The sequence below is a fragment of the Mauremys mutica genome, chromosome 2, assembly GCF_020497125.1.
Source record: "Mauremys mutica isolate MM-2020 ecotype Southern chromosome 2, ASM2049712v1, whole genome shotgun sequence".
Classification (NCBI taxonomy): Eukaryota; Metazoa; Chordata; order Testudines; family Geoemydidae; genus Mauremys; species Mauremys mutica.
In genome coordinates, this window is record NC_059073.1 from 266937641 (window position 1) to 266951537 (window position 13897).

Genomic DNA, 13897 nt, shown 5'->3' on the forward strand with positions numbered 1-13897 from the left:
TGAATACTGTTTATCAATCATCCACATGTGGAATACACATGGGGACCAGCACTCAAAATAGAATTGGAGATTACTTACCTGTAACTGAAGGTTCTTTGAGATGTGTGGTCCCTATTTGTATTCCACTACCCACCCTTCTTCCCCTCTGCTTCTGATCTTATATGATTTGCACTAAGAAGAACTGGAGGGGGTGTTGTTTGTGCCGCCCTTTATGTCCTTGGTTCAGAGCACGAGAAAGCAACTGTGCAGGCACAGACCTATGGACACTACTTGCTACAAATCTCCAGTCTCAGGTGCATGGACCACATGTGTACCCACACGGGGAATACAGATAGGGACCACACATCTCAAAGAACCTCCAATTACAGGTAAGTAACCTCCATTTCTCAATAATCAGAATATATTGCATGGACCATAATGAGCACAGTAGGCAGGCAGGGCCTTGGATACCCCAATGTAGCTATTTGTGAATAATTACACTGTACAGCAGAGTATCTCAAAAGTCAATATTTACAGTTTAAATTATTGATGCAAATTGATAAATTCCTTGATATTGTAGTAAGTGCATTAAATAGCAATAACATTCAAATTCTAAAATACACATTTATATAAAGCCTAAATGTAATAAATGAATAATCAAATGTACTTGAAACAAGTAGCATGACATTTATCTATTAATACTTCTTTTGGATTTCTAGGTTTTTCTGGGAGATAGTCAAGGACCACTTGAAGTTTATCAGGTAAAACATTAATGCAAAACCTTTTACGCTGTAAAAGAGAAAATATTTTAAATCTATTCACTTAATGTAAGAGTGCTTAACTGATCACTAATATGTTTAAACAGAACTTCATAGGTAAATATTTCTCCAAACAAAGCAACAGTGTTAATAGGATTATTGATCATAATTACTCCAGCCCTCCAAGATATATAGTAGTGATCAACGTTTTATTTGATTTGCCTCAGGATGATGTGTGCTTCCCTGAAGATGGCCTGAAAAGTCTAATGACCTGATCCTTGAAGGTCCAACCCCTCTAGGAGAGAGAATAGTCTTAGACATGCAGTTCTTTGCTATAATGGATGATGTGATCTTTATTAAACTGCTCAGTTGAGTCACCTGAGCAAATCGCCTGTTACATATACTTCTTGGTATCAATGATGCTTGACACAAATGAATGGGTATACTATCAAGCATTAATGTCTTCAAAATTGATAGCTCTATATAATTTTCCATTTAATACTTGGATGCAGAACAACGTGACAGATGATGTTACTTGAACTGATTATTTTCTGGATATTTGAGAATTTTAAGGTTTAAAGGACTTTAAGAGAACAAAGTCAAGCACTGTGAGGCTTAAAGTTGCAAAATAAAAATAATGAAGTTTCTCATTTCTGTCTGAGTATTTGGATGAAAGTCAATATTGTAATAGCTTAAAAATGTACAGATGAATCTTGACTTTGAGATCTGCAAATAAAAGTATTCTCTAAAGTGTTGGATACCTTGCTATGAACGCTAAAATACTACAAAATAACAGATCATTGTGATTTTTGTATAGGTCATCTTGGCTAAATGGGTGTAGAAATATATGTTAAAAATAGAAATTTATATTTTATCTTAATTTACTGGTTTGCATTGATGAAATCATTGAGCAAGTGTTAAGTTTGCATTAATTAAACTAAGATTTATTATTAAGAATATGCCTTTTAATATAACATCTCAATGTTTCTGGACTAAAATACATGTGTCACTTGTAACCTCTTAACATTGCTTTTTTAATTTCTCGGATATTCAGCCTTATGTACAAGATTCTCCTAAAGCTTATGAGGTAAATTACAAATGAGAAAATATCTTAAGTAATCCTTTTAATGCATTGGGTAGTTATCACAAAGGGAATACATTTACATAAAAATGCATAGTAAATATTTATAATGAGGGGGACACATTAACATTAATTAATTTTTCTACAGACGAGGGGGGCCTGAAATATTAAAAGTAAAAAATGTCCAAGGTTGACAATTCAGGGATAGAATGCCTATGTACTTTCAGCAAAGGCAATATGCCAGACAGTACCCCTTTGTCCTGCTTGAGACAATACACTGCCAAACGGCCACTTCTTATAATATTATAAAACTATACCATACTTATATCCCAAACTCTCAAAATGCTTTGCAAAGGTTGGTAAACATTATTATGCAGTTGGTCCAGGTGGAAAACTGTGGCAAAAAGAGATTGTAGCTTGCCCAAAGTCACCTAACAAGCCCTGACAAAGTTGATAACAGGACTCAGGTCTCCTGAATCTCAGGTCTCTGCTCTAGCCACTAATAATGCTCTGAGAGAAAGAAAAAAGCTGGATTCTGTTCTGAGTGCTCCAAATTTTGTGCCTAGTCTGGGGTTTATGTGCCCCCCCAACACAACTTGGAGCACTCCCAGAGACTGCTCTTGAGTTCTGACAGCCTTTAGTGCTTGCCTGTGAGCCTATCCACCAGAAAGAATAGCCAGAGAGCAATGCATTCAAGCCTGACTGACTCCCCATCTTGCCAGTCTTCAAGCATGCCTCTTGCATGTCACTGGCATACTAGGGGCCCATGTAGAAGGATAGCATAGGACTGTTCCATTGTGCTTCTGAATTTCCTAGGGTAGGCAAGGCCTTATTGTGTCATGTGGCTCCTCCTTTTCACTTTTGTAGAGTCAACCAGGATAACTTCCCTGATCTGATAATAAAGTTATAAACAACACAAGTAGAAAAGACTACTAGATCACTTAGCTCAGTCCCACTGCCACAAAAAAATGACCTCATATGCCGGTGTTTTCTACAGTCTAGTTTTAAATGCCCCAAATGATGGTGTTTCCACTTCTTGCATTGGGAGGTTAATCACAGTCCAGCTCTAACAATCAGGAAGTTACATTATTGTCCATCTGCTATTCACTTTTTCAAATGGTTTTCTGGTTGAAGTTCAACTGTCATGTCCTGTAGTGTTTCCTAAAGATAGTTTTCATTCTTTAGCATGCCCTCAGGGACAAGACTACAGCCTTGGGACTTGTGATTTGAATACCTCCCATTTCACCTTTAATTTTTATGAAAAGAAATGTGGCCAGAGTCTTTGCTGATTTGTATACTTGTATTTAAATAGAAAACTTGAGAATAAACCAGAAGCCCCAGAGAATTTTGTTTTTCAATTGCACTTCCTGTGAAATTTCCAACCACTTAGACCCAGGTCCTGCCATGTACTTCATCTTCAAACAGTTTATTTTAACCCTCTTCATTTACTCAGACCCCTACACTGCTGTCAGTGTAAGTCAATAATATCTTTCAGTATAGTGAAGATTTTGCTGTCTTTCAAATAAATGACAATAGTCAGTTCAAGGAGAAATCATTTTAAGCTCCAGAAAGCTCCAGAGGTCTATTTTACCTGACATTGGTTACCAATGTCCTCACAAAACCCAGTTGTCCAAACTGTCCGTCCCAAATCTGGAGGTCTGTTCTGTGAAGCCATGATGTTGTCTATATGGTGGTAATGTTCATTTAAAGTAGCTTAGCTCAACGAGAGCATCCAATTTTTCATTAGAATTTGAACTGTATAAACAAGTAGTGGATTCAAAATCTGCTAGTATGGTTAGCCCTTTTCCACAGCTGTCCTGTTCTTTTTTCCAATCTAGTTTCTGATTCCTTGGGATTTGAAAGAGAGAAAAATTACAGTGCTAACGTTTTTGGCCTACTCTGCCAAAATAGTTCTTTCTTTTCACGATAACTTCCCCACGAGGTAATCAGTGGCTTGGCAACATCCTGCCTAGCCTTTCTACAGTTTCAGCACAATCCTTCATTAGAAAGAAAGAAATGGAAATTCTTCCACTTCCCCCATCTTTGGCTCATCATGTGAACAATCTCTGTAGTGGGGATAAACAGCTTGAGTTACCTCTGTTCCTTCAGGGGAAAAACAAAAGGAGAAAAATCCTTAGAGACTTTGTCCTAATTTCTTTGAGTCATAATTAGAATTGTTTATATACAATGTAGAGATACAAATGAAAGGAAATATGCTACAAATTCCTCGTGTTTTGTGTTGTTCCTATTGCAGCTGCGTCTACATGATTACTCTGTAAATGCTGTGCTGCCCCCATAAAATTTAATACAGCACTTTAATGCTTGTTATGAAATATACTGGAGCATTGTAATAAGTAACTCTTTTTATATTGCTTATTGATTTGCAGATGTTTGTAGAACTGTACAAAGATTAATTATGACATTTTTGTTTTTAGGATGTTCATGGGCATCTAGAAGAATTTCATAAAGATCAAAAGGTAAAAACAACACAAAACTGAAACGTAAAAAGTATTTTTAGGGTATTCTTGAAATGTGAGTGCATGATAATCTAATCAATACTGTATTTGCAAAGTAGAATCTTCATTTACTGCAAATTTAGAGCTTCTAGAACCCACCTGTAGGTATGACTTAGGGATAATAGCCACTCTGTAAATTTCCAAGTTGGAAAAGTTTTGAAAAGTTAGTGTGTGTGTATGGGGGTGGGGGGAACAGTGAATCACATAACATTGTTCTATTGCATTAAGTGGCAAAAAATGGAATAAAGGAATAAAGGGGAGATAGGGAAAAAACAAACATTTAAAATTTAGAAAAAATTAAGTTTACAAATAAAAGAAGATTGCACTTAGAAAAGAAATAAACTTAAATTTCATTTCATTGTGAACTTTTCTATAAAAATGAAAAAAAAATCCAACTTGAATTAAAAAATTTTCCCAAACATTTTCACAGGGAAAAAACAGATATTTCTACCAGCTGTACTCATAACTGCTTTGACACCCCCACTATCTTTCTGCAAGTCGATTTCATTGTATTCTTCTTCGAGTGATTGCTCCTATGCATTCCAGTTAGGTGTGCGCGCCGCGCGTGCACGGCTCTTCGGAAGATTTTTACCCTAGCAACTCTGGCGGGCCGGCTGGGCGCCCCCTGGAGTGGCGCCGCTATAGCGCAGGATATATACCCCAGCCGGCCCGTCCGCTCCTCAGTTCCTTCTTTCCGCCCGTGACAGCCGTTGGAACAGTGGAGCACAGCTCAGCTGACCTCCACTTCCCTAGCTACTCGTAGTTTTCTCTCGTTCTGTTTATAGTTGTAGTTAACTCTGTTTGTTTGTAGAATAGTATAGTGTATTTATTTTACAGGGGTTGGGGTTTATCCCCTTCCCCTCACCCGGGGCCGGGTCCGATGCCCGGTCCACAGGGTTTTCTAATGCTCGGCCGGCCACAAGCCGCTGCCGACAAGAGATCTTCTCCTAAGTGCCTCGAGGGATCTTACCTCACAGATAAGTGCTGCATTTGTGAGGCCCTTAATCCGTGAACAAAGGGGAGCGGGGCTTTCGATTTAAACAGCTCCTGAGGGAGGCAGCTTTTGCTCCTCCGCTCTCGGCGCCGAGCGCTAGTTAGTTTTCACGGCGCGCTCCCTCGGCACCGGACCGCCGGTGCCGCCAAGGCCTCCTGGCACCACCGTCGCTGACTCCGACGTACCCTCGGCATGGACCTCTCCCCTGGAGGATGAAGAGTTACTCCGGCCAGGCAAGAGCCGTCGAGTCCGGTGCTGGAAAGCTCCCCGGTACGCACCGTGGTCGAGCTCGCCCGGAAGCTGCGTCCGAGCCGCCTGCTCCGCAGCTGAGTGCTATGCTCAGTCGGATCGCCCGGCACCGATGTCTGCCGCGGCACCGGCAATATCCGCACCTTTCACTCCGGCCAGGCAAGAGCCGTCGAGTCCGGTGCTGGAAAGCTCCCCGGTACGGACCGTGGTCGAGCTTGCTCTGAAGCTGCGTCCGAGCCGCCTGCTCCGCAGCCGAGCGCTATGCTCCGTCGGATCGCCCGGCACCGATGTCTGCCGTGGCACCGACAATATCCGCACCTTTCACTCCGGCCAGGCAAGAGCCGTCGAGTCCGGTGCTGGAAAGCTCCCCGGTATGGACCGTGGTCGAGCTCGCTATGAAGCTGTGTCCGAGCCGCCTGCTCCGCAGCCGAGCGCTATGCTCCGTCGGATCGCCCGGCACCGATGTCGGCCGCGGCACCGACAATATCCGCACCGTTAACTCCGGCCAGGCAAGAGCCGTCGAGTCAGGTGCCGGAAAGCTCCCCGGTACGCACCGTGGTCGAGCTCGCCCGGAAGCTGCGTCCGAGCCGCCTGCTCCACAGTCGAGCGCGATGTTCAGTCGGATCGCCCGGCACTGATGTCTGCCGCGGCACCGACAGTATCCACACCGTTAGCTCCGGCCAGGCAAGAGCCGTCGAGTCCGGTGCTGGTAAGCTCCCCGGTACGGACCGTGGTCGAGCTCACTAGGAAGCTGCGTCCGAGCCGCCTGCTCCGCAGCCGAGCGCTATGTTTAGTGGGACCGCCCGGCACCGATGTCTGCCGCGCCACCGTCAATGTTCGCACCATTAACTCCGGCCAGGCAAGAGCCGTCGAGTCCAGTGCCGGAAAGCTCCCCGGTACGGACCGTGGTCGAGCTCGCCCTGAAGCTGCGTCCGAGCCGCCTGCTCCGCAGCCGAGTGCTATGCTCCGTCGGATCGCCCAGCACCGATGTCTACCGCGGCACCGACAATGCCCGCACCATTAACTCCGGCCAGGCAAAAGCCATCGAGTCCGGTGCTGGAACACTCCCCGGTACGGTCCATGGTCGAGCTCGCTATGAAGCTGCATCCGGGGTGCCAGCTATGGTTGAGTTCACTATTCCCTCCACGCCGGAGACAGTGTCCACGGCCAGGGGGCTGATTGCAACGACAGCATCTACGCTGCCTCAACCCCCGGCACCGCCGGTGGGGGTTACATAGTCGATGGGCAAGCCTGCCTTGATCAGACCACCCTACCTCGGCACCGCACAGCGGCACCGTTCAGGGTCGCGGTCCCGCAGATGTTCTCGGTCCCGTCACCGATCTAGGTCTCGGCACCGTTCTCCACGTTGGTACCAGTAGTGCTCGCGGCACCGGTCAGCATCCCGTTCGCCGGTCTGGGACACTCAGCTCCGATCAAGCCCCAGGCACTGGGACGCTCATAGCCACTCCTGATCATCGAGCCTCGCACCCTCGGTCGACCGCCCGGCACAGCTTTGGTGGCAGGTCCCGTTCTCGGTACCGGTCTGTCTACCGGTACCGATCCCCGGTGCCGCATCGAGCGACGTCAGTTACAGACGGAGACTCTACCAAGAGCTTTCAGCTCCTCCAGGGCCATCCAGCCACGCATCAGTGTCGTCCCGTGCGGACACTTCATATGCGTAGCACTCTGTTTTCCGATGTGCCCTCCAGAGTCTTCCAGGAGACCTATCAGTGGTCATTCTGGACGCCGTGGGTGTACTACCACGCCAGAGGCGTTCCGGTGATCCCATCTCGCTCCGTTCCCTCCGAGCTCTGGGTGCCAGAGGTGACAATTAGTCGTCCCCGTCCGACCGGTACAGAGCAACCCCAGGTTCGGCACCGGGCTCCCAGATCCCACCGGATCAGGAGGTCGTCCAGGAGCTCGAGCCCACACAGGACCCGCTTGTCCCGGGCCTTTCTTCTTCCTCCTCCCCAGATGAGGTGGGGGCAGGAACATACCCCTCCGGCCCTCCTCTAATCGAAATGCGACCAGCCCCTAAATCCAAAGAGGCTGGGCGTGTGGTCTTACTGGGCCATAAGATGTACCCGGAGGGGGCCCTGCAACTTCGTGTAGCGAACCAGCAAGCCTTGCTTATCCGCTACTGTGGGTGGCGGTGGGCAAATTTACAGAGTCGGTTCTTCGGAACTCCCGTCAAGAGTTCGATGCCCTCCTGCAGCAAAGGACGGAGCTGGAGAGAGCTTCCCTCCAGGCCTCGTTGGACGCAGCTGACTCCGCTGCCATGACTCTGGCCTCGGGTGTTGCCATGCGGTGCGTTTCAGGACTCCAGTTATCGAGCCTTCCCTTGCAGCTGCGGCACGCTATACAGATCTTGCCCTTCAGTGGCACAGGCCTGTTCTCTGACAACACTGGCCCTAGGCTGCAGAACCTAAAGGGCAGCAGGGTCACTTTGCTCTCTCTCTCTCTCTCTCTCTCGGCATGCACACGCCGGTAATTCAGCGCCGACGTTTCCGTCCCCAACCTCCGCTCTTACCCTGCGCCTTGACAAGGTCAGGACATGGCCAGCGGGCGTGGCGGACACGGTCGTGGCCATCAATCCGCACCCCAAAGGAGCCAGAATTAGGGTCCTTCTGACCACCAATGGGGCAAAAGCCTACCCATCCTCGCCCCTCCTAAGGACCCCTCTCACGAGCGATTCCTCTGGCAAGAGGTGCGGACGCTCCTCCTCATCGGAGCTATACAGGAGGTACCTAAGGGCGAAACCTATTCCCCTAAGCGAAGGGAGGTCTCAGACCTATCCTAGGCCTGCAGGAACTCAACAAGTCACGATGCAGATGAGTTCCGCATGATACCCAGGGCGACCGTCCCGGAGACTGGTACGCCGCCCTTGATATGAAGGGCGCGTGTTTTTCACGTTGCCATTTCTCTTCCACACAGAAGGTACCCTTGGTTTGGGGCCTACCATCGTTATTCCCAGTATACGGCCCTCCCGGTTGGCCTCTATACAGCCCAGGGGTATTCAAGGTGCATGGCTGTAGTCGCCGCCTTTCTTCGCCACCGTCTGATACACGTTCTCCGTGTCTAGACGAGTGGCTCATTCGAAGAACCCCCGGGCCCAAAGTACCAGTCAGGTGGGCATCGACACGAACCTATTCCTGTGTCTAGGCCTGATGATCAATAGTAAAATCCACTCTGATTCCCATATAGGGAAGGGAATTCATTGGGGCCGTCCTGGACTCCAGACTCGCCAGAGCCTGCTTTCCTCAGCCTTGGTTTCAGGCGAGGGTAACAATTGTACAAGGTCTACGGACCTTCCCGCCAACTTGGGCTCGCTCTTGCCTCGGTTTCCTGAGTCACATGGCTGTCTACACGTTTGCAACTAAACATACCAGGCTTTGCCTCTGTTCACTTCAATCGTGGCTCACCTGGGGGTGCCACCCGGGCAGAGGTGGCATACTCGTGGTCGTCTCGTTTCCCCCTAGCAGCCTAGGCTCCCTCGACCGGGAGTCGGCGTCCTCCCCGGTGTATCCGGGGATGCTGTTTCATTCACCCCTCGGGGTCCCTCATGACAGACAGCCCATCTCTCGGCTGGGTGCGCACCTGGTGTAGTTTCGCACTCACGGCCTTCGGTCAGCGCAAGAGCTGGCCTGACACATCAATGTCCGAGAGCTGAGAGCAGTCTGCCTTGTGTACCAGGCGATTCAGCTGGCGGATCGTCTCAGCAGATCCTTCCTGTCTCACAAGTGGTGTTTTCCTCCCGTCTTTATCTATTCCGTTTTCCAGAAGTGGGTCTTCCCCCGCATAGCCCTCCTCGCTTTCGCGAGAACGGAAGGAGAGAGAGAAATTCTCCTCGTTCCAAGGCCTCTCCCCAGGCTCGGTCTTGGAGGATTTTCCTGAGGCCATGGATCAGCCATCTGCCGTACGCTGTCCACTGTCCCCGCTGGTTCACAAGGTCCTGCTCAAACTCCGCAGGGACAGAGAGCCCCTGATCGGGTTCGCTCCAGTGTAACCTGGGCAGCACTGGCACACCATGTTGCTACACCTGTCGGTAGCAACCCTCTTGGCACAGGCCCCATGACGCGGAATCACGACAACCTTCACCACCCGGTCTTGTAATCCCTGCACCTCACAGCAGGACTCCTGCGTGGCTAAACCGACCCAAGTTACGTTGTTCGGCCTCGGTTCTACGGGATTCTCCGGGGTGGTAGAAAATCGTCCATTCGGTTAAAGTATCTGGCCGAGTGGAAGCATTTCTCATGCTGCTCCGAAACGCGCAATGTTTCTCCCGCAGAGATCCCGCTCCATTCCATCTGGTTCCTCAGGGCTTGGAGCGTTTATACCCCCCCCCAGTGGGGCCCCGCCATAAACCTGGCTCTTCAATCTGGTTCTACCCAGTTTTATGACTGCCCTATTCGAGCCAATGTCAACATGCTCATTGATATAACTGTCCTGCAAGGCAGTTTCCTGTAGTCTTTCCTGCGGCCACACGAGTCTCCGAGCTTCAGACTCTCACAATAGGCCCAAGGTATACTGTGTTCCTCAAGGACAAGGGCGGTTATTACCACGTCCGACCTGCCTCCCCAAGGAGGTGTCGGCCTTTTATATCCACCAGGATATCTTCCTTCCGGTCTTCTTTCCAAAGCCACTCTCTGTGCAAGGAGAGCAACGGTTGCCCTCCTTCGACATCTGCAGGGCGTCCGCAATCTATATCTAGCGGACTGAGCCCTCTCGTAACGCCCCCAAAACCTTCATCGTACCGGCATACCGGACGAAGGGCATACCTGTCTCCTCCTAGAGGATTTCATCTTCAATGACGTTGTGCATCTGCACCTCTTCTGTTTCGGCCCATGTGCCATAGAGCCACCTTGCTGCACATTCCGCCAGGGCTCACGCTTCTCAGCTGCCTTCCTGGCTCGCATTCCCTTTCGGGGGATGTGTCGTACACCTACCTGGTCCTCGGTCCACACCTTTGCCTCATTGGTCCAAGAGTCCAGAGCTGATGCAGCCTCTGGCTTAGCGGTTGTGTTCTGCAACATCTAACTCCGACCCCACCGCCTACGTAAGGCTTGGGAATCTCCTAACTGGAATGCATAGGAGCAATCACTCGAAGAAGAAAAGACGGTTACTCACCGTAGTAACTGTTGTTCTTCGAGATGTGTTGCTCCTATCCATTCCAGACCCGCCCTCCTTCCCCACTGTCGGAGTAGCCGGCAAGAAGGAACTGAGGAGCGGACGGGCCGGCTGGGGTATATATCCTGCGCCATAGCGGCGCCACTCCAGGGGGCGCCCAGCCGGCCCGCCGGAGTTGCTAGGGTAAAAATCTTCTGAAGAGCCGTGCACGCGCGGCGCGCACACCTAACTGGAATGGATAGGAGCAACACATCTCGAAGAACAACAGTTACTACGGTGAGTAACCGTCTTTTCTTCAGTGCATCCTTTATGTTCATTTCTCAAAACCATTTGCTAAGACTTTCCTTTTTTCTGAATATTGTAAGCTAATTTTGTGCCCCTTTAATATTGCTTTTCTTTCTCCAGGGTGTATGAGATCATAACAAAAGACCTTTTAATGATCAAGACGTAAAAACAAAACATAAACATTTTAGGTAAAATGTAAAATAGAAAATATTTTAAAGCTATCCTTTTCAATGTGGTTGTATGATCATGTCAGTAGTAATGCTTTTTCAAAAATGCGTGAGTCATAAAATGCACTTTATCCAAAGTGCAAATCATTATACTTATCAGTGTATACGTATATCTGTGTGCAATATTTTTTGAACTATGACTTTTTCTCAGTGAAGACAGACTGTGAGATCAGTGGATCAGAGAATCGTCTTCCTTTGTGTGCCTTCCTTATAAATTTGCTATCTGCCTTAAATAGTTAAATAATATTATTTCAGTATTTTGAGGGATTCCGAGCATTCCCTATAGTTAAGTTGAGTAAGTTTAGATACTACTGCAACTATTGAAGTAACCTTTAGTGATCTAAAGCTACACTGGCAAGTTTTTAAAGGTGACCATGGACTGTATGGTGCCCCAAACACTCTATGTTCAATAAATAAAAAATTTAGAAAATATAGTATTGAGATTCAAGATTAACAATTTATATTGTAATACTATATCTTAATGATTTTTAAATCATAGGTATTAGAATGTTGTGGCATGTCACCATTCCATTATTACTTTTTGAGTTCCAGGTTTCTCAAGAGGATATTCAAGGCCTTCTTAAAGATCATGAGGTAAAATATACTTTCAAATAATGTGAAAAAATGTTTTTTTAAAAACAACTTTTATATTTTGGAGCATGGTGATTTCTATAGTAATGTGTTAGCTAAGAAGTATCTTCAGTATTTGCAAATTGGTCAAATGGAATTCCAAGTTCTATAAGTACTGTTGTTGAATAAATTAATTATTTGGGTTATTTAAAATTAATCTACTTTTAAATCTTATTGTTTAATGTTGCATATATTAAAGGTCAAACCAAGGTCACTGGCTCACTGAAACTTCAGCCAGTTCCCTCTGAAAAATTGCAAATAAAGTTCTTTAATTCTTAAATGTATCTGGTTTCATCTGGAACAGTTTGATGTTGGCTTTATCTGACTTCCTTCTAGAGTCAGTTTCTTGCAAATGATGTTCTAATATTGAACTAAATAGGTGAAGAAATTATAGCTTAATCTTACTAGAAGTAGTTATAGCTATATTTTGAAAATTACTGCAGAAAGCGGTAAACTAGTATAGAATAACTACTGAGATTTCTGTTGTAAGTATAGATGCTTTATACTGAAAGATCATTGTTATTGTTACATGTCAACTTGGCTAAGTAAGTTTAAATTATAGCTTTTATTTTTAAAAATTTTAAGTTTACATTTTATTTAAATTACTTCTTATTGATTTAATGGGAAGATTCCCTTGATTAAATCCCAAGATTTAATCTTGAAAAATAGCTGTTACTTATAATACCTTAATATTTTCTTACATCCATTTTATATGTTATATGTTGTTTTTTAAATACTATACATGGTGCCAAATTCCAGTCTGGTGCCCGGTAGTGGACATTTTTTCTTTGAGTGTCCTCTACATATTCCCACTCATGAGATGCTCCAAGAAGAGCAATCTGAATGGTAGAACTCTACCAAGCAGTCACTGTTGGAGTGCTGACATGCCTCGCTCACCACTCCCCTCAATGAATGTTGAATCCTCCAGGGTAAAGCGTATAAAAGGGGCATGGTTCTCCAGCTGCCTCAGTTCCTTCCAATGATGACCAGCAGAAGAGATCAGGAATGCTCCAGGATTCTCTCAGATCCACACTTGTTAGTTATAGTGGTCTGAGTGAGTAGTTGTTAGTTAATTAGTATTACTTTAAGTTAGTTCTAGAGATGTCAGAACTGTAGGCTTAAAAGGCCAGTTTTAACAAATGTGTGTCATATCCAGCAGTGTTCCCAGTGTCCAATGCACATGCCAGATGCCTGGCATGTTTGGGATGACAATCACCCTCAAAAAGCTTGATTTTCACAACATGGGGAAAGGAAAGATAGAACAGACTTCAGTTGATTTCATTGCAGGAAGCGCTCTCAGCGAACCATCTGGAACTGAAAGTTGATAGGACTCAAGCAGACCTCAGAGACCAGTGTTGGCTCCAAGTGAGCCAGTCAAAAAGAAGGACAAACCTTCCTCCTTGGTACCTATTACTAATCTGGGAGTGGCAAGGATCCAAAGAAAAAAATGACTCTGGTGTTGGCCTCTTTTTCCAAAGCCAATCAAATTCAAAAGGACTCAGCTGTTATGCCGAGCACAAGAACCCTGTCCTCATGAGTGTTGGTCTCTGTGCAAAGAGCCAATCCAAGAGAGAAAGACTTATCTAACTAGATGGTCTTCAAGGGACCTGTTCTGAAAATAGGTTCTCATGGTAGGATCAAGAGCTATTCTTCTTCAGATCTGATTGCGTCAGATACAGATGATCAAGTTCCAAAAGTGAGAGCTAATGAGCTGATGATAATGTGAATCTATAAAGATTTGATAATCACTACCTATATGGCACTGCAAAAGATGGTTCATTGATTGGATCCATCTCCAGTTCTGTCAGTGACTGAACAGGTATTTCCTTTTAGTAGGCATTAGATATTTTGTTATAGTTGACCCAGCTGTTTGGAAACAGAAGGAGGCTTGAAGAAGTCAAGATCTCCCCTTTACTTCCACCACCTATGACCACTTCTGGGTTTCCAGAAAATATTTTTTCTCCACTTTCCTGGATTCAGCCAAGTAACTTCTTGTCTCCAGTTCCTTCCAAACCAAGAATGGGCTTGGATAAAAAAAGGAATACATATTA

The 13897-nt window shown here is 46.2% G+C and overlaps 1 protein-coding gene across 6 annotated transcripts in view; it reads left to right on the plus strand.

Annotated features, from left to right (window-relative positions):
- The window catches only part of LOC123365213, a 148038-nt gene that overhangs the window by 8843 nt on the left and 125298 nt on the right, over positions 1-13897 (plus strand). For 3 of the 6 annotated variants that reach the window (XM_045007914.1, XM_045007918.1, XM_045007913.1), the window contains exons 2-5: positions 699-740; positions 1792-1824; positions 4254-4295; positions 11763-11810. In XM_045007914.1, coding sequence (XP_044863849.1) covers positions 699-740; positions 1792-1824; positions 4254-4295; positions 11763-11810 — 165 coding nt within the window. The remainder of the gene's footprint in view (positions 1-698; positions 741-1791; positions 1825-4253; positions 4296-11762; positions 11811-13897) is intronic. The other 3 variants (XM_045007915.1, XM_045007916.1, XM_045007917.1) reach the window with 3 other exon arrangements.